Raw genomic sequence first — 25,375 nt, 5'->3', positions numbered from 1 at the left:
AGAAAGATTCAGGTGTCTTAGTCCAGGTATGGCTTTGCAACTTCCACAGGCTTTAGGCAGCACCAGTCCGAAGAATGGAAGCAGCACTAAAACAACATCTAAGCAGGACACAAAACTCCCCTCCTGCACAGAGAGCACACCCAGAGCATTCCTCAGTTTCCGTTTTCACCCGAGGCATTTTAAAAGCACCTAACGTGGCAGGCTTCTGGAGGGCTCAGATTATTCAGCCCTTGTAAATCAGAGGAGCTACCTTAGGTTTTACTGCAGTGCCATCCAGTAGCTTTTCCTGAGAACCAGATCCTGCAAAGGGATCCTTGGAAGTCTTCACGAATGTGCCTCATAACTAAAAGCACTTGGAAAGACTTTGACTTGATAGTGCCGTGGTAGTGTGTCTATGCCAGATGTTGCATCCACCTCATAAGAAGCAAAGTGGGGAAGGCTTTTCCATTCAGGCCATAAAAATGTGTCTCCGTGACACCTTTTCTTTAAGGAGAAGCTCCTGATCAAGGAATTGCAATGGTTATCTTTCTATATACAGTACCACAGAGATGTGTACAGAGAAGAAATAGGCTGCCGTTCACCTCTCTCTGCTTTTTATATATACATCGGTTACACAAACGATACACTGCAGGCCAGGAAAACTTCAAGGCCTTGGAATACTCTTGTGAGAGGAAACCACCAGCAGAACTAACGCCACCTTGATCATAGAAAAAGCCCAATAAGTACAGTTCAGTTTGCAAAAGAGTTTTTTTTCCTGCTTTAAGCTTGGACTCTGACTAAGGTGGGGAAAGGGTGTGGTAAGCGGGCAGCTCTTTGATCTCCTCAAGTTTTGTGCAGATAGGCACAGTGAGTTTAAACCAGGGGAAATAATAATAATATAGCTGTTATCTACACTCTAGTGTCAGGCACACACTCGATTTAATGGTCCTATAAAGGGCAATGCTGGATGATGTGATTTAGGGAGTTGGGGAGGTATGTTTAAGGGCTCTCTGTCCAAAGTGTGGAGTCTTTCTCTGCCTCTCCAACTTCTGGAGCAGATCAAGATGAGGGTCTTCTTGTCACTTCTGTTCAATAATGCCACAAGCTGGGGTCAATAAGTGCCTTTGCTACTCACAGAACTGGATCTCAGATCGCAACCTGAACCACAGTGTGTAGGCTACTTGGAGAAAGTATCACACTGTTCCCATAAAAAAAATAATGTGATTTGAGTGTTGGGAAAACGGGATCTCTCTAAAAGAGAATAAATTACGCCTGGCAAAGAAGGTGCCTTCTGATGAAGCTATCATTACTGATGACTACTGCAGCAAATTGCAAACAGGATAAGAAAGGCAGCTAAATAGCATTGCAATCAATTTCTCAGCCCATGAGGTATTAAAAGCTAAGAGGAACATAGAAAACCATTCATCTGCCCAAGAAAGAGATCTAGATGCCAGCTGAAGCAGCAGCAAAATTGTACTTGTAATATAAATGTGGACGTTTGAGACAGGCTTGGCAGGAAAAACAGAGACACTGTGAGCATGTGGAGAGTCTTTCTCCTCCTGGAGTTCCTAATATGCTGCATTGCCAAAAGGAAAAGAGGGAAAGAAAGAAGAAGGGCAGGCAAGAGGGCCAGTTTATCCCCAAACAACCATGGAGGAATGACTACTGATTTTTAGGTATGAGTCCTGAGAGTTTTCAGTGACAGATATAGTACCAAAATGGATCACAGTTGAGACTTCAGGGAGAGCACTAGGACAGATCGTGTGTTGCACACCTGAGCAGCTTGCGAACATTATGGAATGGGGAAATGGTTCGTTTTGCCATATGCTTAACCTTTCCCTTGAAGCATTTTGGCTCCACAGCTTCTTTCTTAGCACAGATATTGTTCCCAAACCTGAAACGCCTTTTGCCCAAGCAAAAAGATTGAATTCTTCCTTTAAGAAATGGGAGCGTCCTGTGCAAGGGTTTTTAAAACAACAACAACAAACAGCCTCACTCCCACTGGGAGCAAGTCTCAGCGCTGGAGGAAAGGAATGCACAAGGCACGTGGAGAGGTGGAGAGGAATGAAAGCAAAGGGAAGGCATGTGCCATGTGAAACTCCAGCGGCAGCTGTGGAGGCCGTCAGCGAACCAGCATCCATGTGACATTTCACAAGGGTGCAATCGAATCCTTGCACCAGCGATTGCCAACCCGGCTTCTCCCCTCGCTTCCCGCTTGCGTCTCTGTCCAACTGTCCATTGCACAGCCTTTCCTTGCAATTTGTTTCAATCTCCCGAGCCTGACATGCATACAAAAACACTCTTCTGAGATCCTACCATCAGTAAAGAAGGATAACCAGACTCGTAATTCTTCCAGCCCATTGCTCTTCGGTATCTATTTCTGTGTCTCTTTTGTCCGAGTGCCCGCAATTCGTGATGTGACATGTTATTTAGGACCTGCTCTTCGGCTCTGCAATCACCACAGGCAGATGGTCCAGCCCCTCCTGCACCCTCCCTGGCCTTATCTCTTTCTCTCTTTTTGCCAGCCCTCTCTTATCTGGCTGCAGTCTTTGGACTGCTCCTGATTATTCTTCCTCTCCCAGTTCTGTCATATGCCTCTCTCTGTCCATTTCTCCTCCCTTACTATACCAGAGGAGAGTGTGGTAGAGTGGATAGAATGGAACTCAAGAGACCTGGGTTCAAATCCTTGCTCCGACAGAGCAGCCCACCGAAATGGGGTGGGGATGGGGTGCTAGCAGCAGCAAAAGCAGCGCTAAATCATTCCTTGAATTTGTATTCGCGAAGGCTTTCACGGCAGGGATCTAATGGTTGTTGTGGGTTTTTCAGAACATGGCCAAGAAGCCTGAAAAACCCACAACAACCATTCCTTGAATTTATTGACTGATTTATTGAAACCCCTATTTCTTAAAAAGGACCCAAGGCAGCTTACAAAAACTAAAAGACCGCATTTAAGCTAGTAACCGTGAATATACCATACTCTAAGGCTCCACGAATACAGTACCCAATGCCGTAAGCCTTGAAAACCTTATAATGTCTCGGTATGAACTGAAAGCACATCACAATCCAGTCCCACGGACAACATATCCTCAGTTCCTGCTCCGTTTCCAGGCACCGAATCTGCTCTCCTGTCTCTTCAGAGAGACGAAAGAAACGTGTTCCTTCGCAAGCTACAGCTGCCGTCTCCAGTTGCCAAGGTAACTGGAGAATCTCCTGGGGAGCCTACTCTGTTTCCTAGCAACAGAGAGGCTAAATGCCCCCCCCTTTTCCACCAGTCAATCTCACGTTACAGAAACAAAATAGAGGCGATCCCAAAATAGAAAGAATGCAACAACAATCAAGAAACGGCAACGGTGTATTTTACTGGGAGAAGGATGTTCTTTCTCACATCTCATGCAGGAGGCCAGGAAAAGGGGGCATGTTCAAAGCACCCTCCGGATTTAGGCCAAAACCCTCTTTGCAAAATGATTACAGTAAATGACGCCAATCGGAAAGGCAAAGCCCAACAGCAGCAGGCGCAGCTGCTGGTCCAGGAGAAGGCAGGGCGAGGGCGCACCGCCGAGGGGCGCGCAGCCACACACGGGTCGGGCGGTCGGTCGCCCGCCCGCCTCTCTTTCCAAAGGAGCGCCCGAGGTCTCGGGAGCCGACGCGCCCCTCCAGCTGCAGAGGACGGCACCGTCTCGGAGCAGAAGCACAACTGCAGAAGGTTTATGCAACCAGGCCGAGGAATGCGCGCGGAAGACAGCCCCTGCTCGCTCGCTTCTCCCAGCCGAGCGGCGCAAACCTCCCGGGGGGCACCGTTAACTACTTTAGTTCGTTTGCATTTTGGCAGGGGCGACCAGATAAGATGCCCGCGGAGGCAAAAGATAAAACACACTCGGGGATACAGGAAAGCTGTTCTACGTGCGTGCTTCCGTCTCTCTCTCTCTTTCTCTGTATGTGTGTATGTGAGAGAGAGAGAGAGAGGAAAGGGAGAGAGACAGAAGGGGTGGGGGTGGCATTTCTTTTTCCCTAGGAGGGAGATGTTTCCGTTCCAGCACTACGGGATGCTGGAGAGAAGGAAGGCAACAGAGAAGGGAGGGGAGGGGAGAGGGGGAGAGAAAGGGACTAGCGATCTCCCAGCGCCTGCACGGGCGCGCTCACTTACGAAAGCCTCGATCTTTTCCCTTCCCCAAACAATCTGCATTATTTCTCTGAACAGGGTTGCCACCACCAGCCTGGATCTCTTTTCTTAACCCCAGTTCCTGGACCAGACGGAGGCCGAATGTATTTTTTTTTGGGGGGGGGAATGGGGGAGGGAGAAGAGAGAGGGAGAGATGATGGGTTTCTACTTACACCAACACATCTGAAGGGGCAACTGGCCGGGGAAAGAAGCGAGCGCTGCCCGGGAGACATGGTGAGGGCGATCCCGGGCACCCGGATCGGGACCGACTCTGGCGCCGCCTCGGCCGCTGCTCGGATACTGCTATTGCGCCCTAGGAGTCCGTGCCGGCCCCAGCGGGGATTCGTCGCGGGACTCGGCTCGCCATGCTCTCCTCCTCACCGGCATCTTCCTCGCCGGAGCCCCGTTCACCTCGCTCCCTGCACGCGGCGGTAGGGAAACCAACGCCAGGAAGACTCCGCGCGCTCTCCGCGGTCCTCCTCCTCCTCCTCCTTCGCTCCTAACCCCACAATTCTGGCCCCTCGCCCAGTTCTCAGCCACGGATGATGATGCTTTTTCCTCTCTCTCCCCCCCCCCCGCTCCACCACCACCACAAGCCCTCCACTCGCGGTGCTGCTGCTGCTGCGCGGGGCGGGCGAGACCTGCAGACGGCGACCAACCGGACGCGCCCCACCGCCTATTTTCATTCACAAAAAAAGAAAACGGAGGGGGGGGAGAGAAGAAAAGCCCACCCAGGAGCCCAGCAACGACAAGCTCCTCCTCTCCTACCCCCCCCAGTCGCAGTTTATTGGCCAAGGAGGCCAGGAGGACTGCCCCGCCTCCTTCCTCCGTCGGAGACCGGGGGGGGGGAAATGATGATGGGCGCGGCGGTGATGTTGCAATCTCTCCTACTACGAGCTCCCTTCTCTGTGCTTCACACTCTCCAGCAACGTCCACAACCCCTAGGCACCCGCCTCGCCTCCCAAGGTGTTCCGCTCCTCTCCCTTGGCATCTTTTCCATCGCCACTTGGGCACCCCGAGGACCCTCTCCCTCCACCTGTCTCCCTCTCCCCCCATCCCCTTTAACCCCACTCTCGATATTATAGGCAGAGGAGTCAGATGCCCCCAGGTTGGGACTCTGGGGCACCAAACCGGGGTCTCTCGCTCAACCGAGGGCCCGCGAAACGCTGCACGGAGGGTTCACTCTGGGGGTGTTGGAGATAAGGGAAGCCATTCACTCCCCCATCTCAGAAGCGCCCACCCGCTGCAGCAGAAGGCGCCTAAGTCCAGAGCCTAAGATGATCTAACGACTTGTCTGCCCTCAGGGAGGAATAGGGGCAAAACCAAATACCGGCAAACTCTCTTTACAAGTGCACACAGTTACATAATCCACACTAGCATTCTATTAAAGAAGAAGAAGAAAAAACAGATTATATTTTAGAGAGCTCTGTTATGTAAGATGGGAATTTGTGGAGGATTTGAGCATCTGTTCCATGAGGGCTCGTGGTGCTTTGAGGTGTCTAGTAAAGAAGGGGGGGGGGAGAAAGGATTTTTAAAATAAAATTTATAATTTTACATTTGTCATCCAGGTACTTGCTGGAAAGCTTAGGGTTGCTTAAAGCATCTTCTAGATGCTGTTACTTTGGTTGGCCCCACAATAATCCTCAGGCACTATTAGACATGGCTGCAAATAAATCAAACTGAAGATGATAAAGTATTGCAAGGACAGGACAGCTCCAAAGTTGGGTTCAAAGCAGAAGAAGGAGTTAGTGGAGTGCACTGCCTTGTATAACCACCACAAATCTCTTGCTCCTGAAAATATATTAATTAATTAATTAATTAGCTACTTTCCTCTGTCTCCATTTCTTTTCTTTTTTTTACTTCCTTATGTTTAAACCGCCAAATTTCCCTGTGTCTGTCTTTCTTCTTCTTATGACTGCCACCCACGTTAAGGGTTTTTATTCCATAGCTTGACAGCTCAAGATAAAAAACCCATCTTGGGCTGCCCTGTATTGAAGGGCAGGAGCGAGGGTGGGGAACATCTGGCTTTCTAGCTGTTGTGGGATTGCAGCTCCCCGTTGTCTTAGCCAGCACAGCCCACATTGGGACATGATAACAGCTGTCATTCAACCAACTCTCAAGAGCCATAGATCCCCCATTGCTGCTGTAATGCTTCTTGCATCCTTTTTAACTGGTTGTTGTTGTTGTTGTTTAGTTGTTAACTCATGTCTGACTCTTTGTGACCCCATGGACCAGAGCACGCCAGGCCCTTCTGTCTTCCACTGCCTTTGGGTCAAAGTCATGTTGGTAGCTTCAGAGACACTGTCCAACCATCTCATCCTCTGTTGTCCCCTTCTCCTCTTGCCTTCACAATTTCCCAACATCAGGGTCTTTTCCAGGGAGTCTTCTCTTCTCATGAGATGGCTAAAGTATTCGACCCTCGGCTTCAGGATTTGTCCTTCCAGTGAGCACTCAGGGTTGATTTCCTTCAGAATGGATAGGTTTGTTCTCCCTGCAGTCCAGGGGACTCTCAAGAGCCTCCTCCAGCACCACAATTCAAAAGCATCAATTCTTCGGGGATCAGCCTTCTTTATGGTCCAGCTCTCACTTCCATACATCGCTACTGGAAAAACCATAGCTTTGACGATGCGGACCTTTGTCGGCAAGGTGATGTCTCTGCTTTTGAAGATGCTGTCAAGGTTTGTCATCGCTTTCCTCCCAAGAAGCAGGCGTCTTTTATAATTTCGTGGCTGCTGTCACCATCTGCAGTGATCATGGAGCCCAAGAAAGTAAAATCTTTCACTGCCTCCATATCTTTCCCTTCTATTTGCCAGGAGGGGATGGGACCCGTGGCCATGATCTTAGTTTTTTTGATGTTGAGCTTCAGGCCGTTTTTTGCGCTCTCCTCTTTCACCCTCTTTAAGAGGTTCTTTAGTTCCTCCTCACTTTCTGCCATCAGCGTGGTATCATCTGCACACCACTTTTAACTGGCACCTATTTGTAACTAGCCCACTCCTGATACCCCACCATTCAATAGTTAGCTAGTTTATTATTTGTTTTATTTATAGGCTGCCTTTCTTGTCTTCCAATGTATGGACATCCCACAGAGTTCTCAGGGAACCATTATTCATCTCACTGGCAGAGCCATAACTAGAAATGGTGGCATCCTTTCCTACCTATTGAGCCCTGAGATGGGGGCATGAACCTCCACCTCCCAAAAAGGAGGAACAGAATGTGATGCTTGCCAAAAGAAAAGGGAAGGGAAAAAGAAGGGAAAAGAAAAGAAAGGGAAGGGAAGGGAAAAAAGGGGAAAAAAAGAAATCTGGGACAGGGGGCATCGCTGCTGATTTTCCTGCGGTCTCAAGATTTCCATCTTTTCAGAGGTAAATGTTCTCTGTCTGCCCTTTTTTACCTATGGCTCCACTGGGCACTGACAAAAGGTAGCTGCTATATTGCCTTTTTAAAATTTATTTATTTATTTATTTATTTATTTGTTTGTTTGATTGTTTGCAAAAGTTTTGGGCACAATGAGTGTCAAGAGAGGTTGCCAGGATAAAATCCTTTTGCCAGGAGAAAGTTCTGTTTTTCTATCTCCATCAATCACTATAGTTCAACACGTCAGATTTGAAACGACAACGGATAGCTACCTTTTTCAGAACTCCAGTGCACAGATGATTCTTCCGGGGGGGGGGGATTATTTTTGCCAGCAAGGCACCTTGACCAGACAGCTGTGCCCTGCTGCTTACACACCTTTTAAAGGCTGCCTTTTAAAATGCTGGCCTGTTTGAGCGGCACTGTCAGCTTTCACCGGCAGTAGCACTTAATGGTCTCAACCCACCGTTTCCTTTTTAACTGGAGGTGGAAGGCGTTGAACCAGGAACCTTCTGAAAAAGGGGAAGCCAGCGCTTGTAGGTACTACTGCGGTATGGCTTAGCCTGTTGAAAGGCTAAAGGCTAAAAAAGGCTTGAATAAGTATTCCTATCACCACTGACAGCTGTCAACATCTGGAGAAGGAACAGAGAAAGTATGGCCCTCCAGAGGCGGTCAGACTGCGTCTCACCTGTTTGGGTCAGCACACTCACATGGGCAAGGGATGATGGGAGCTGCACCCCAAGGACAACGGGGAGTCCACCGATCCCCACCAACTGCTCTATTCCATTTAACCCCGCAACAAGAGAAATGTTGGCCCTCCAGATCCGTTTTGGCCTCCATCTTAACCAACCCAAGCTAGCATGACTGATGGTGAAGGATGATGGGAACTTGAATCCCAGAAATCTGGACGTTCCAAGCAAGCCAGCACTAGCTGCATGCACTTTCCTCAGAAACACAGCCCTCCCCCTGCTTGGTTTCTTTTGCCCCTGAAATCCAGGGGGGGGGGCTTGGCATCTTTGGTCCTCCAGATCTTTGGGACTCCAGCTGTCATAAGCCATCACTCTTGCAGTGTCAGCTGTGGCGTCTGGGAGCAGAAGCCCCTAAACCTCTGGAGGGTACTTTGACATCAAGATATCCAGACAACTCCACCCGCATCTCGCTCCAGACATGCTTCCCGACGCCCCTTTCCAACGTTTCCATTCCGGCCCGCCTTGATGCCGACCCCTCCTTCGTTGCAGCCTGAGGACAGGCCGGGAGAGAGGGAGATCTCAAGCCCGGTGGATGAGGGTGGGGAAGGCGGATCCCCACGGCCCCAGTTCCCTGGCAGCGGAGGCCGGCGGCTGTGGTCCCGCATCTCGCCATCATGTGATCGCACCCCCCCCCGACACTGACCTTACTCTCAACTCATCTCCCCCTCCCTCTCCCCTTTTCCCCTCCCTCCTCTCTCTCCACCCTGCCAGGCAGAACCAAAAGCAAGACGCTCCTGCTTCTCTTCCTGCTCGGATCAAGCCCGGCCGCGGCCCTTCTGAACCGCTTCCAGGGCCGCCTCTGATGTAATGCAGCGTCAATCCGCGTCAGCAGCGCTCCCGGCGCGGCACTTTGGCTCCCACCTTGGCAAGGCCGGTTGCACACACACACACGCACACACACACACGGACGTGCATCCTCCATCTCTCTCCCCCCCCAAAAAACCCATAACCCCCTACCCTTTACCGGTTCCTTCCATCTTTCCGCCACCACTCCTCTCCCCCTCCCCATGCTCCCCCTCCGTATGCCAGCTACACTCTGCAGGGACCCGATCCGCATCCAACCTCTTGCCCTCCCTCGCCCCCCCCAAACGCCCCCCCTCGCCATCCTCCTTCTCACCTAACCCGAAAGACGGGGATCTCTCTCTCCATAGCAGAAGAGCCCTTGGTGTACTTGACTTGGGGGGGGCAAATTCTGGAAGGGCGCTTTGTGGAAGGGAAGGGGCTGTCTCTTCTGGGGCCACCCCCACGCCCCCGGGACCTTAGGAGCAAGGACGGGGCCCCGATCCGCTTCATGAGCCCCCCCCCCCCCCGGGCCGGCTTGATTTCTGCCTCTCTTGGGGCTGGAATGAAACCCGCAGGCAGGCGGAGACCGCAGATCTCGGTGTTGCCTTCCTTGTTCGCGCGGGTCACGGGGGGGGGGGGAAGGGACGCAGGAAAGCTGGGCTTGCCAGCCGCATGATTTGGCTTATTCTGCTCTTGTCGGAGCAGGTGCTTAATTGTGGCATGGAAAAAAAACAACAAGGGGGAGGGAGGGAAACCACACACAAACACACACACACACACAAAATTCCTGGCAGCTTGAAATGTCCCTCTTGTTCCTGAATGACCCCCTGCCTCAGGCAACCCGAAAGCGCTGTTGTGACTCCGGCTTCGTATCGAGGGACCCCAGAAGGCAACTCTAACCGGGGGGGGGGGTGGACAGGCGGGTAAAAGAGGGGCATTTTGGCCACGCCAGGAGTTGCTTTGCTCCCCCCCCCCCGGGACGTGATGCGGAGCAACAACAAGGGAAGGAAAAACAAGGGGGGGGGGAGAGAGGACAGGGTGGAATTCTGACCCTCAAAGAAGGCGAGCTTCCTCTCTCCAGCTCAAGGGATTCAGCTGCCTGAAGCAGAAGGGCAGGAGAGGAGCGCCCCCTCCCGAGGGCGGAAGAGTTTGCATCCTGCAACAAACCCCACGGCCCAGAATAGGAGGTTTTGGGGCCGGATGTTCCGCCCCTGGAGTGAAGAGGGGCCGCCACCCCTCCCTCTAAATACTAAACAGGAAAGAAGAAAAACCACCGCCCAGCGAAACCCCGAGCAATCCTCGAGCCCATCTGGCCTGCTTGGGCGGGGGTGTGTGTCCTGTGACAGGAGCGTGGAAGTGCCCGGGCCAGGAGTTTAAGCTTCCTCCAGGACCCAGATAAATCCGCCCCATCTGCTAATGTCTGCCCATCAGGAAGCCGAGGTTCCCAATGGGGCCAGAAGGGATTAGGAGAGAAGTTAGCATCCCTTGATAAGCTGGTTTTGGTCTTCCAGTCCTTGCAGAGGTCTTTAACTTTCCAATCAGTAACATGTGAAGGGACTCTTGGGGGGTCCCTTCACATGTTACACAGAGCATGCAAGTGAACCTGAAGGCGCACAACTGCCACAAACGGTTGGCCACTCGGACAAGGCCAGAAACGTGAATTGGACTTTCTTTTTTCTCTGGCTGATGCAACGCTGACTAGAGTATTTGCATGTGGGAGATGCACGTGCTCCATCCCTGGGGAATTAGTTTGTACCTCTTTCTGCTGTACCAATCCTTTGGCAAACACCACACCAAACACACACACAAAACAAGAAGTGATCTGCCCTTCCTGTTTCCTCACTATCTGAACTCAAAATGAAAACAAGAACTGGGGCTGGAGTGGACCCCACGCAGAGGGGAATTGCATTATTTTGGCTAAAACACATCATTCAGGCTGCAGAATAATCATGCACCAGGATTCCTGGGCAGAGGCCAGTGTTCAGAAATGTAGAGGGACTCCACAGAGAAAACAATTTAAATCTTGAAAGGCACCAGGGAAATGGAGAAGGAACATGTTAGAGAAGGAACTGGATTTCGCAGGAAATCAGGAAAGGAATATGTTTCAAAAGATCTTGCTTTGTTGCTATTGGTCTCTCCACATGGCCTCAAGATTCTCCCAGAATCTCTCCAGAGCTGGAAGATCCCTTGGGATCCTAAGCTTGCTAGGTGCTCTCATTCTGGCCATTCATAAAAGACCCATATGCCTTAGATTTTGCACAAATCTGTCCAAAATCAAATGGAAGCCTTCAGTCAGCTTTCTTGCAGCCAGTCAGTGTAAGAATTGCATCACCTCTTACAATGTAAAAATTACAGTATACATATCAGAAATGCATGCTGTGAGTGGCCGAGAGCTCAGAAAAGTTACTTTACTGGATTACAGCTTTCAGCCTCCTCCAACCAGCATGTAGTTCAAAGGTGTCAATTTTCAAACTCTACTGCAGCACTTACGTAGAGTGCTCCATGCATGCCCTCTTCTCTAATTTCTTGCAAACCACAAAATGGTTTCTAGATGGTGCATCACTTGGGTTTGCAATGTGTAGCTAGTGAAACCATCAAGTGTGAGGCAATCTTTAGAAAATGTGTTGCAGTCCTTTGGTGATATTACCATGGAGACAGATCTGTTACCAAATGGAAAGGGATAGAAAAGGTAGAAGAGACAGAGAAGTATATATAGTAACGAGATAGACATAGGTAAAGGACAGAGAACTGGAGGCCTGCCAAGGTGCTCCGATCTTGCATCCATTTCCCCATGACTGGAGTGGCTATTGCTTTGCCCCCCCCCCCGCAGTCCCCAAAAAAGGAAAGAAAAAAGAAGTCCTCCTTCCAAAAGGCAACAGGGCACCGATTTGTATGCTAATATACATGCAAATTTAGAATATTGCTATTATTTACATGGAAATATAACAAATATGAGCAGAGTGTGGAAGACAGTGTGACGAGATGCACTTTGGGATGTTCAAGGTTCCACAAGCTACCTCTGTCAAGGACTTGTCATGCCACTAATAATAATTAAGTGCCCTCAAGTGGATTCCAATTGACGTTGAGACCCTCTCAGAGTTTTCGAGGTAAAAAGTACTAGAAGAGGTCAATGTTCTCCTTCTGGTAGTGCTTTGGGACCATGCAGCTTGCCGAAGGGGACACAGGTTGGTTCGTTTAAATTTATCTCTATGGAAAATACAATCCCTTTCCACAATCCATTAATACTTGCAATCTAATGAGTTTAAAATATAGGACACTAGTGCACCTGCTGACGCTTCAGAATATCATCTTCCCCATTTAAATCCAGACCAGAAACCAACAAAAGGTACCAGATCTTAATGAACTTCTCTTCTTTTATTTCTCTTGTAAGCAGTCTAAAGCAAGTCATCTGTCTCTCCATCAGTGCTACTGCCCATATTCTATCCAAATATCTGCCCTGGCTTTGGAATATTCGCTGCACCTAAGATTGGATATTGCTTTCTCTAATGTCGAGAAGGGGACAACAGAAAAGGGACAACAGAGAAGGGACAACAGAGGACAAGATGGATGGACAGTGTCATTGAAGCCATCAGCATGAATTTGACCCAGCTACGGGAGGCAGTGGAAGACAGGAGGACCTCAGGGATCCTACTAAATCCTTCCACCTTGACCTTGTTCATTATATTTCCCCAAACCGTCAAACGTCTGTCCAGAATCCTATGTGTCAGCACCAACTATGCTGCCTTATTACATTTCTCTAACTTATGTACCCTTAACCAGATTTCTTTGCAGCTTTTTCTGAACTCCAGCAAAATATGTGTTATAATAATATAACAATCATCTTAGAACTGTAAAGCTGGAAGGGTATACCCCTCCCCAAACAATGTTATACATCCTTATTTAAGATTCCCCTATATATTAAGCATAGGGACCTGTGGCCAGATGGGTGGTTGTGGAGTGCCAGCCTCCAAACCCCAGCCTCACTCTGTTATCTGTCCCATTTTCTCTCTGGTGCCTTTTCCAGTTTTAACATCATGCTTCCTTCTGCATAGAAAAACATCCTTTTGCAAAACCGAATTGGCAGATAACAAGCACCCTCCCTCCCATGTCATTGATCTACTGCCTTGCCCTATATCTCCGACCGACTCATCCCAGTTCTGCTATTTTGACTTTATTGCTCCAGGGTGTAATCCAGAAGCTCTTGTTGGTATGTATGGCTTTTATTTATTGCCAATAAATGCCCTGAAGTTCTAGAAGGCTCCTCCAGTAGTCTTGGGCTGGGGGATTTGTAGAGAATCTTATAAAACCCTTGCGTGGTTAAGCAGTTCTCTGGAGAGGCTGGTGTGAGCTGTCAGATGCTTGTTAGAAGGCAACAGGCAACTCTGAGTCAGCTTGATGGAAATGATACTTGAGCATCATTCCCCTGGGGACAAAGTTCACATCTGTTTGTTAAGGGCAAAGAACTGTCTTGGACTATGCCCTAATTCACTCTCCTTTTACCACATTGTAAAATTAACTCAGTCAACAAGTTTGCTTTGCACTTCAGAAAGCTCTCCAGATAATCACCCTGCAGCTGAACAGTTCATTTCATTTAGCAGGAGAACAGGATTTTTCTAATACAGGTACTGAGAAGGCAGAAGCAAACTTGGAAAGCAGGATATAGATGCTGAAGCATAAACATGCAATATTTGTATAGGAATCAAAGCAAATGGCTGTAGTTTTCTTCCCCCTGAAGTTCCGCAAATTTCAGTCTGGCTAAGTGGGAGTTCTCCATTGTTAGAAAGACTTTGGGCAGTTCTTTGTGAATATGACAGGCTTTTTTTTAAAAAAAAATGGTGTATTCAAACTGTAATAGCCAGCATATCGAAGCACTCACATCATATTGCTGTTTCTTTTTTCAGAGGAGTGCATCTTTAGGGAGCAAAGCCCTTTACCCAGTAGCATCCACAGGAACTGCTCAATTAGGGAAGTTGAGGTGGAAAGAGTTGGCAGATGATAGAAAGTTTGAAAACTCGCCATAATGGTTGGATAATGGTTGGAGTTACAATGCAAAAGAGTAATCTTAGAACTGCTGAGCTGGAAGGGACCCTATAGATCAGTGGTTCTTAACCTTTGTTACTCGGATGCTTTTGAACTGCAACTCCCAGAAACCCCAGTCAGGACAGCTGGTGGTGAAGGCTTCTGGGAGTTGCAGTCCAAAACTCCTGAGTAACCCAAGGTTAAGAACCAGTGCTATAGATCATGAAGTCCAGCCCTTGTCAAGGATGCACAGTCGGGAATCAAACTGCCAGCCTTTGGCTCCGCAGCCAGGGATTTAAACCACTAAGCTATCTGAAGTAATTTCTTCAGTCTCTGATTTCAGATCCTGTTTCTCAGAAATACATGTAAATTTTGATTCAATCATTGCATATTTTGTCATCTTCTGGGAAATTTTGGTCCCTTAGCGGCAACACAAGAAAGAAAAATGTTCCTGAGGAAACCTACCAAGGGTGTTGGCCTAAACTTTGGCTGGTCATATAACCATCCAGAGTGGCCTTGGCTGCCAGATGGGTGGTATATAAACAAACAAACAAACACATATGAACACATTTACCAGACAGAAAAAAAGAAACAAAAAAAATTAATTTGTGTACTGTACTTACAAGGCACTGTTCATTTTGCTTTTCAGCTTGAGGTGGGCTTTGCTGCTGAATTCCATTTCCTCCTTTTCTCAACTGGCTGAAAGCAGAAAGGGATACATGGATGAGAAGCTATTCTGCTTTGAAGCTGCTCGTCAGATAGATTCCACTCTCCCCCCCCCCCCCCGCATTTGAGAGATGCCATTTCCTTCTCTATGAAATTGAACACTCTCTAAGCAAGCGTAAGTAACCTGCACCAACTTCTGGTTTAGTTAGTATGATGGAAGACTCGCAGCTTCCTTTTAAATTGAGCTTACGGTATTTGAGCTGTTTCTTTGGTGGTCTGAAAAAAAGGAAGCAGACAAACATCTGTAAACCATGGTTTGTGTGTAAACAAACCTAAACATTTAAGTCGTTTCTTGGGTTCTAAGCCCACTTTCTGTAATCTAGTGCCTTCCAGATCTTTTGAATTGGAGTTCCCTTCAATCCCAGCTAATATAACCAATGATGAGGATCATGAAAGTATAGGTCCAAAATATCTAGAGACTCTGGACTGGAGAACCCTGTTCTAAACTGTGGTTTGTGCAAACCATAGTTTGGTGTGATATCTTGAACATAGCTTCTATTGACATACTCAGACTCTCCATTGGCAGAAGCATGTGAAGTAGTCCATTTTCGTATTTATATGTATAAAAAGCTTTCCTTCTGTATGCTCTAGTAAAGTAGCACAAGTTGTTGTTTTGTTCACCCCTCCCTTTCTATTTAGTTGCCACAGCAACAGTTTCTAAGCTGTTTAGCACTAGGACAAGCAGCCAGGACTTCTGATATTTGATACATACAGGCAGCTGTTGGCACCATCCAAGTTTCCCCACTATGGTGATTTAAAAATATATATTTGGCCAAGATCTGAGCAACCCGAAGAGATTAGTTTTAAAGGTGGCTGGTGCCTCCTTTAAACATGTATTCCCACCTTTTTCTGAGACCCCAGGAGACACTTAACTAGCACATTGGCAGAAGGATTGCAAACCTATCCTTGTGGAATTTCCAAGGTGAGAATAACATGAGGGCTGGGATGTTGTAGCTTGATGTGGGAGGTCCTGTCTGTTAGGGAGTCTGCTGTATGTCCCTGAGCAACTCTCTCTCTCTCTCTCTCTCTCATTGCCTAGTCTAGCCAATAGGGTCATCATGAACCCAAAATTGCTCTCTCCGATTTCTTTAGATATGATGATTATAGGTGTACTACTCACACATTACACTATAATGTATAACTGCACCTAAATGAACACACATTTATGTGACGGGATGATAGGATCAAAATAATTTGGAAAGACAGCTAGATACACCACCCCTGACGATTCATTCGGTAGATCTAACGAGAAGTATTGTTAGAATCTTGTGCTCATGTTTTTGCCAGGGATGTAAGCTGAGTTATAGTCTTTGGCAGGTGATTGGATATAATATGAAGCCTTCAGCTCACGACGTCATGGGTCTCTGAATTTGAGTGTGACCCATCGTTTTCAAGTGTATACGCCAAACACACCTTAAATTCCTTCTAGCTTCTCTCAGACAAACTGTGCCTGAAAAACAGATTATGTAAGCAAGAAGCCCAGCTGTCAGGGTGTAACTCTGGGTCTCTTTTGTTTTATGAACATCACAAGCTCAATTGCCTGCTTGTTTTGAAGAAGCAGGATTATTTTTTTATTGTATGAGTGGATCCCTTAAGAGTTCATCAACACTGCTCCTTCTCTGGTATTTAAATGGCCATTTGGGCTTAGCATTTGAAACCAAGGTTATCTATAAACAGCATTTTGAGTCCAGAGTTTGCTTTTGTCTTAGATCTGTACCTTCAGAGGGAGAAAGAAAAAGAGGAACGTCATGGCTATTTTGATTTTAGTACTAATGCTAGGGATTCTTTTTAAAAAACACACTGATCTCGCCTGATTGCAGAAACTAAGCAGGATCTGGCCTTCTTGTATTTGAATGAGAAGCTACTAGAGAACGTAGAAGAGCTTCAGGTATAAAAAGGTAAAGGTAAAGGTTCCCCTTGACAATTTTTGTCCAGTCGTGTCCGACTCTAGGGGGCGGCGCTCATCCCGCTCTTCAAGCCATAGAGCCAGCGTTTGTCCGAAGACAATCTTTCCGTGGTCACATGGCCAGTGTGATTTAGACATGGAACGCTGTTTACCTTCCCACCAAGATGGTACCTATTTATCTACTTGCATTTGCATGCTTTCGAACCGCTAGGTTGGCGGGAGCTGGGACAAGCGACGGGCGCTCACTCCGTCGCGTGGATTCGATCTTACGACTGCTTGGTCTTCTGACCCTGCAGCACAGGCTTCTGCGGTTTAGCCCACAGCGCCACCACGTCCCACGTCAGGTATAGCTAAGGGAAAATACTGCTTAAACCTCTGGAGAGGTTGGAGGTCATGATAATCAGTCAGCCACCTCACAAAAAGCCACCTGCTAGTTTTCCTAAAAGATGCTGCTCTCTCTTCCCTTCCAAGTCTTCAACCATGGAAATGGATGAATGACAGCATTTTATCAAACAGGGGCAAACCTGCTTTTCACTTACAAGATAGGGTTCATAGAAAATAATGCCAATGATGGTGCGGTACACCAGCATCTACAGCATGCGTGTCCCATTTCTGAACACGTACACAAGCAAATGCGGAGTCCAGGGAGAGTGCTGCAGCTGTTGGCATGAAACATTTAGAGGCCTGGCTCCCCATTGAACGGCAGCTTCATACAGTATTCACAGCCTCATACAGTATTAAGAGATGATGTTGCCGTATGAAAGGCTGTAGAAAAAAATGTTCTTTTTGGACATGGTTTTGCATTTAATAGCACATCCCCATCGTTTCTCTCCAACCTCCTGCTGCTTCCTCCTTCTGTTTCTTTATTGCCAAGAGAAGTTGCATAAAAATAGGGTAATATTATCAGTAATACTTCACACTTTTCATTTCCAAGTGCCTTGCAATGCATTAATTTTCACTGTGCATTCATAAGACAGCTAAGTGTTATCAACAACCTAGTTTTTTCTCCCCTTCTCCTTTTCCTGACCCCCCTTTCCTTTTTTTACAGTGGAGAAAATGATAGCGTAAAGCAGAAGGGTTGCTTTCAAAAAACCTCTAACAAGTCAGAGCAGGAGGCAGGTTTTTAGACTGTCTAAACTCAGATTGCTAGTCCCAAAACCTGAGATCCAGGACTGGGATCTGTATTCTGCTTCTCAGGCCTTGAACCCAACATCTCAGGGAATGGGGTGCTGCCAATCTGGCAAAGCAGAGTTAATTCTTGTTGCTTCAAGACAGGCAGCTTTGTCTTTTAATTATGTTGCATAATTATGTTGCATATTCCAATACACAAATGTTATTCTTTCCAGCTGCCATAGAGTCTCTACTTTATTTGTTTGTCAGGCACAAACCATTTTGAAGGATCTGCCCCATATAATAATGTCCTGGGATGCTGCTGACCTGGCAAGGCTAATGTCAACTTTTTGCTTGATGTAGGACATTCAGCATTCCTAAACAATGGTTGCACCTGGCCTCTGTTTGAAGACTTTCAGCTGAGAGACAGCCCATCTAATGCCAGGTAACTAGATCCGTTGTCCCCCTGCTTTCACAATTAAGAAACATCTCCAGTTGTTTAATCCGAATCGACCTTCCTGTAACGTAAACCCATTAGATGCAGTGCAACCCTTTCAGGTGGCTGGGACAAGCTGACTTGCTTTTCTCTGTGTGGCAGAACACACTTCTGGTCTTTATGAGCATTTATATCTCAGTGGACTGAGGACCTGGCTGCGAGTTCAAATCTCCACTGTGCCACCCAGGAAAGAGCCTAGCCATGATCAGTGGGGGAGTGTGTGGCTGAGGAGGTCACATGCCCTGCCACCTGTGCCGCCTTGGACAAGCTGTACAGTCTGAGCACTCACCCGAACAAGGAACTAGTAAACCGCTTCTGAGTAGTTTATACACAGAAAACCTTGGGAGGGTCACTGTGACTCACAATCAACTTAGCGGCACAGCGTTTAGTTAAACATAAGCAAGGGCTCTATATATTTAAATGGAAGCAGCTCTCCTCCACTTTGATTTAAAAAAAAATAAGGGCCAGCAGTCACAGGTGCAACTCCTGGGAATGATCTTAAATGTATTATTTATTTTTCTTATTTATATGCTGCTTTTCTCCCTACAGAGACTCAAGGTGGCTCACAACTGCTTAAAACCATACAACAAATGTCACAGAGATACCATATTAAAAAGCAGCTCAACAGATATCAAGGTTAAAATCAGGAATAAAAGCAAATTTAAAACATTTCTTAAAAACATTAAAAGATCTCTAAGTTTAATTTCTAAAAAAAATAGCGTTTCTGAGACACTTGTTGCTGAACAGCTTGCCTGAAAAGAAAGACCTTTTTGCCTTGAGATGGAAGGATGTTATCAGGCAAATATTTTGGCTTCTGTGGGTATAGCAAAGTGAGGTTCCTATCCTTAGCCAGAGAGCTATGAAAGAAGCTACAAAGGGTCCATGATGCTGGGGGGTTGCCATGTCTGGTTCTTTGTCATCTGGCATTTTCTGGCACCTGCATAGTCACCTACCATCAATGTCTGTGTGCAGAAACATCCACGGACTTCTTTGCTATTACCTGTCCATCCATGGGAGGGCAGGATAACCTGAACTTCAGAGGCTCTTGCTTTACCTATTTTCTGCTCCTCTCCAAGGTCTTTAATGGGACGGAGGATCTTGTTTTACCAGGGCATTTTACTGCCTGATGGAAAGGCCAACATGGTGCCCCCCCTTCTGTTCTCTATATAAAACCTGACTTGGCTTGCAGCTGAATCTGACTTCAACCATGATGGCAAGATAGTGTCTACCAATACATTGGGGAGTAGCAAGCTACCTTAGGGGGCACGTAGGAGGTCATACGGCACACCAAATTCTTATTGTTGTTGTCTATGCCTGGGCAACTCTTGCTGGGGTGACTACTCTGCTCTGCTTTGGTTCGATCCCGGTGATCACACCCGCCGGAACCAAACCAAAATGGAGTGAGCCTACCCATACCAATAAAACAGTAGCTCCTGACAGGGACTCTAGAAAGATGCAAGTAGGCATAAATAAGAGGCAGGCTGGATTGTGATTGCTCATACCTCATTTGGTCTCTAGAAAAAGGAGAGAACCAGTCCATCTCCAATGTGGACCGAATGGCAGGACAAAGACCCGTCTGATTGCATCCTAAGTATCCCAGCCCTCTGAGACACTATTTAGAAGGTACTTCAGACTTCTGGAGAAAGGGTGTGTGTGGCTTCTTCTGGAGTAAGCAGCTGGATTCAGTGGAAGACCATCACACGATCCTTGCTATAGCACTGAAGTATCCCCATTCCCCAAGACAGAGTTTAGCTGGAGATTGCTTCATTGTGTTCTGTAGCTCTTACATTTTCCTTAAAGAAAGACATGCCTCGGGTTGTCAAAATAGAATTCCCACTCCCTTTAACACAGCAATTGCTGGCATCATCAGAGAAAGGGAAAACCCCAGGAGATGGGAGATGAGCTGTGACAGCCCCAGATGTTACCTGCACACCAGTTCTGCAGGCGATGGACTTGTTGCCTTAACACACAAGGCAGTCTGTTTTCTTTTGTCTGCTTCTTGATCTGTCTTATGGCATCTGGAGAGCAAGTATCTGGACTGCCCTCTTCCTTGAAATGCTACCTGGTCCGAGCAGGTAAGCTGCATTTATAGATGCCTCCCATGTGATCTACGCAAATGCCTCGCGGGTTCCCCCCCCTCCAGTAGACCAGAAGGAGAAAAAAAAAGATGCTGGGAACTAAAACCTGTTGAACCACAGTTGAGGCTTAGGCTCAACAGAAAGGAATTTTCCACTAACAGGAATACATGTCTGTGTTTACAATCTGCTCTGCCCTCTGAACAAGACAGCACAGCCGGGGCTTGCTCGTGAATGGATAAAAGGAACAAGAAAGAGTCAAAATTGGGATGGCTTTTGTAATGGGCATTTTAAACAAAGAACCGCCACTGCTGAATCCACTGCAACAGAACCAGGTTGGCTAATGATTACAGTTGTTGTAGAATCTTTTAGTCCTGGTTTTGCCCTGAATTGTTTCCTATAATTACTGACAGATTGTTTGTAGTTTTGTGGATGCTATGGGGGCACGCAAGGCCATATCAGGCCCAGAATCCCACTTGCTAGAAAATCTCATCTTCATTAAAAAAAAAAAAGAAAAATTAAACTTCTCATACTCATTGAACTGAAGAAACACTTGAGAGCAATGCCTGTGAGAACCTTAAAGGGTTCATGAAGGAGGATGAAAAATTTATCAATTAAATAGAGGTACTTCACTGTAGCATGCACGGTTCCTTCGCCCCCTTGATGATTAGTGAAGCAGAATAAATTACAAGTGATTATGAATACTGATTATATAACACAGTCCCTTCTTGTAACTGTTTCAGCTGTTTTCCCAGACCTTTTCTCATTTCACTTCATCTACTTCAGGTATCTGTTTGTTTAACCTGTAGGTCCATGGTAAGGGACGTGCTACATTTTATGTAGTACTGCACAGGGCTAAAATGGCCAGATGCAAAGCAGAACAGGGGCTCAGGAACAGATGTGTAGAAAAAAGGTTTTTAGCAGGTGTACACAGTTACTACAGGTGCAGGAGTTCCCTTTTGCATCTGGCCACTGTATTAAAGCCCTTGCTTTTACATGCTTAAAAATATTGTTATTCTAATAGGGATAATTCATACATGGCAGGGAAACCAACTTTTTCTTCTCAGTGCAAAAATGTTCATCTCTTTAGCATGAAGTTCAGACAGTCTTAGCTATTTCACAGCTGCTAAAAAATTGGGAGCAGCAGAAACAAACAGGGGCAGCATGCCAAACTGTTGAGATATTGGGGGTGGGCAACTAAGTTGCAGGGTCTTCCACCACTGATTGAGACATTTATTTGCACCTTCAGTTAAAATAAAATGACAAAAATAATGACAAAAAAAAAAACAAGCCTCAAAGAGAATAGTCCAAGTTGACCGCAAGAACAGCAACCCCAAAAGGCCTCCCTGCCCACTTCTTCCAAATGAAGACGACCCCAGAGAAGAAGCAATTGCATAGCCTCAAGCAGAGCTTAGAAGAGTTTATTTCTGGCCAATACCTCCCAGAATCCTCCCAGGCATCATAGCCATGTCAGCCACTGGTCCCTGTCACCCAGAACACAAGCTGTTTCTGTGGTAGTGGGATCAGACAGGCACTTTGAGCCAGCGGCTGCAGACCTTGGAAGAAGCCATGGTTTGGTGGCAGTGTGCATGGTTTCCATGCAAAAAGTTCCAAGTCCAATCTCAGCATCTCCATGTCAAGTTGGGAAAGAGCCTTGAAGGGCCACTGTAAATTGATGTCAAAGGCATTGCTGAGTTAGATGGATCAGTGGTTTCAATCAGCGTAATAAGGCGGATAAGTTGCCACCTCCAAAGGGCTATCAAACATTTCTTAAGAAATCTCACTGACCTATGAACAGTTCACCCTTAGTAACATATCCACTCCCAAATTCAGTAGCAAAAATAGACCGGACGCTCTGAATCAATAAGCAGCTCATATCGTTCCTAGCACCGCACAGGAAGACTAAGAAGATGGAACCATCCGGTAAGGCTTTGTATTGCTTCTCTTCCTTTGGCTGTCTCACTGCATTAACTAGAAAATATCCAGCTTCTTAAAATGCATTGTTTGGCAGAGGTGAAGAGGGTAAAGCACAACAATTTCCCCGGTGAACTCATGTTGGAGCCTGACATGAGAAAGACAGTGAGCGGAGGAAATATAAAGAACATTGCTGGAAATGATCTCTTGTGATACTACAGAAAGAAAAAAAAGAGATATACAGTACTTACACAACAGTGGCTACCAGGAAGTCTGAAGTCTCTCTCTCTCTCTTTAATCTGAAAGGCTTAGGTTTCTTCTCCTCTCAATTCCACACAAGTCACAGAAGTCCAAATGCTTCTAACACCTCCTATTTTATACCAGTGCAAACATGTGCTTAAGACAAAGAAGGATGCAATTAAGTTCTGCGAAGGAGGTGGCCAGTGGCAAAGGATCAGTGGCTGTGAGTCAATGGGAACCAGAAGATGAGCATCCAGCCAGGTCTGGATAAGTGACTGGGAACACTGAGAGGATTACGGTGGTTTAGTGGGAACCCAAAGAGGTAGAATCAGCACGGCCTAAGCAGCCAGCTAGCAAATGACCAGGTTACAGACAGAGGTGATGAATCACCGCAGATGGCTGAGCCTTAATGACTGACTGGTATGTTGCTACTCAGTGGGAAACAATTCCCTGGGAAATCTCTATTGAAAGGTTTGGAGACACACTGTATGGAAAGCTTAAGTGTACTTGGCAAAGGAGATCAAGCAGGAATGTCTTGTTCCAGGCTTGCATGTTGTTTTCTGTAGGTTCAGTTCTTAACCAAGTCTTCCATTTTTAGACACTGCTGACCCCTTGGGGTCTCCTTGCAGTTTTATTGATCTTTAGCCAGCTAGGAGTATAGGAAGCATATCTTTTTGTGCAGATCCAGGTGGCAATGTTATCGAAGCTTAGGTTTGAAACTGCACGTACAAGTATTGCCCCAGGAAATGTGTATACCTGCAGTACTCAAGCGTGAGAAAGATGAGGAACAGTCAAGTAATTTGCACAGGGTAGGCGATCAGGAGCAATTTCTCCTTATACAATGATATTTTCTTGGGTTACAGTCAGTTTCAGAAAAAGCTAGTGCCCAAGCACCAGACCCCCCCCACTGCATGTACATTCTTGGGCCTATTGCCCTGTTCATTTGCACCCCAAACAGCCTGCCTCATCTCGGCTCTCATGCTGCAACCCTTTTATTGTACAGATCATTTGGGTCTGGCTGCAGATGCCAAAGCTGCCTGCTTTGTGAATCTCTGCTGCATGTTGATTTGTTATCTTTTCATTCAATCCTGGCACTGCAGAGTTCATCTATGATTAGAGGTTCAGCAAAGTACGTTGAAAAAATGTTTATGGTGGGAAAGGTGCTGTTGGTCTAAATGGGAAAACTGCAAATAGCCTTGCATGTATGTGCAATGCCATCCTGTGCATGGATTTTGAAGATGGTATTGCTATGTTCAGTGGGGAATGATAGGATGAAATTGTTATGGATTTGGACCAGCTACTTTTAGCCTCCTGTCAAAACAGATCTGGAGATGCACTGAATGCTACAGGTAGAGAGAAGCATAGGTTGTTTTACTTTCCAAAATATAAATGCTATCCACGTGTACTTTCGAAGGAGAGCAACTATTGTTCCTTTCGGCTAGTAGTTTCCCTTCGTTCATTCATTCGTTCATTCCTTCCTTCCTTCTTTCATTGAAGCTTGCCGAATGAATATGATGAATTGAGAGACCCATCTACAACAGAGCAGTGATCACCTGATACTCTGGATCCCACAGCATCATCCTGCAGCTACTCATTTATAGAGGGTCGTTATTGATATCATTATATTCCATCTTCTTGAAAGCACTTACCAAAGTTCAGACCTAATTAAAATAAAACTGCCTGTCATGTCTCAGTTTTAAGACCATTGTCTTAAAAGATTTTCTATTTAGACCAAGAAAGATGTCCCTTTCCCCCCACCTTCCCGTCTTCCTTCATCCTTTCCTGATGAAAGGTTTCATAAATGCCAAATCTTGCTCAGTTATTTGTGACTTTTCTGTGCTTTCCCGCCATAAAGATAAATATTCTCCTTTCCCTCCCAAAGGTTGATCTTGTGATGTTTTTCTGCAGTGTCCCTTTCTCTTTCCAGTTGTTTACATAGTTAATCTCTTCACCTCCTGTTTCTTCTACTGTAATTGATACTCTAGGTCCTTTCCTTTGAGCTATGCTTCTGCAGAAACAGGCAACAATGCTGAATTTACTCAGTTTTAAACACTGTAAATATCCCAATTCCTTAAAAGGTTACAATTTGTGTCGCTTGTAGGAATTTAGTGACATACACAGAACGTGCTATAAGTCACAAACCGGCGAGTTAATACAGTGGGAGAATTCTGTTTCAAAATGTAATGTGGGAGTGGACAGACCAGTTTATTATGGATAGGAGGTGTCTTCCAGTCTTCTGAGGTGCATGCCTGTCCTCCCTGAAACTTTTCTTAGTTGCACAAACAACTTTACTGCCTTCTGAGTGCTTGTGTAAGTTGTTATTGATACCTAAAGGCACATATTGTAACTAGCACATGGCTTATACTCATGTGGTAAAGATAAAAGTTCCCCTTGACATTTAGTCCAGTCATGTCCGACTCTAGGGGGCGCTGCTCATCCCCGTCTCCAAGCCGTAGAGCCAGCGTTTGTCCGAAGACACTCTTCCATGGTCATGTGGCCAGCGCGACTAGACACGGAATGCCATGTTACCTTCCCACTGAGGTGGTATCTATCTACTCTCATTTTTACATGCTTTTGAACTGCTAGGTTGGCAAGATCTGGGACAAGCAAAGGGAGCTTACTCCATCGCTTGGATCTGATCTTACGACGGCTGGTCTTCTGACCCTGCAGCACAGAGGCATATGCAGTTTAACCCACAGCGCTACTTAAACTATGGTAGGGGCAGCCAAATCAGAAATAATAGTGGTGGCTAGTCTTAAATGTTCAAGAGTTTTTTAAAATTGATCCAGAAAATCCTGAAATTTCTTGATGTGTTGATATTGCTTGATGCATCTGTGCATTGCAGAATTATCAAAGTACACTGAAACT

The 25,375-nt window shown here is 46.5% G+C and overlaps 1 protein-coding gene and 1 long non-coding RNA gene across 5 annotated transcripts in view; one reads left to right on the top strand and one right to left on the bottom strand.

The window, feature by feature from the left end:
- Positions 1-20,327, bottom strand: part of RHOBTB2 (Rho related BTB domain containing 2) — a 36,589-nt gene extending 16,262 nt beyond the window's left edge. Inside the window, exons 1-2 of one of the 4 annotated variants that reach the window (XM_072979070.2) lie at positions 20,204-20,327; positions 14,664-14,739 (exon numbers count right to left, since the gene is read on the bottom strand). In XM_072979070.2, the coding sequence (XP_072835171.1) occupies positions 14,664-14,719 (56 nt within the window). In that variant the 5' untranslated portion in view covers positions 14,720-14,739; positions 20,204-20,327. Of the gene's footprint in view, positions 1-4,311; positions 4,442-9,355; positions 9,424-14,663; positions 14,769-20,203 lie in introns of those variants that run through there. The other 3 variants (XM_078379668.1, XM_072979072.2, XM_072979073.2) reach the window with 3 other exon arrangements.
- On the top strand, positions 14,761-18,933 carry LOC144584159 (uncharacterized). The gene is made up of 2 exons (XR_013538247.1): positions 14,761-14,881; positions 18,828-18,933. It is a non-coding gene; the product is annotated as an uncharacterized LOC144584159 (long non-coding RNA).
- Positions 20,328-25,375: the final 5,048 nt, after the last annotated feature.

The sequence above is a fragment of the Pogona vitticeps genome, chromosome 8, assembly GCF_051106095.1.
Source record: "Pogona vitticeps strain Pit_001003342236 chromosome 8, PviZW2.1, whole genome shotgun sequence".
NCBI lineage: Eukaryota > Metazoa > Chordata > Lepidosauria > Squamata > Agamidae > Pogona > Pogona vitticeps.
This window is presented reverse-complemented; position numbering and strand designations above follow the sequence as displayed.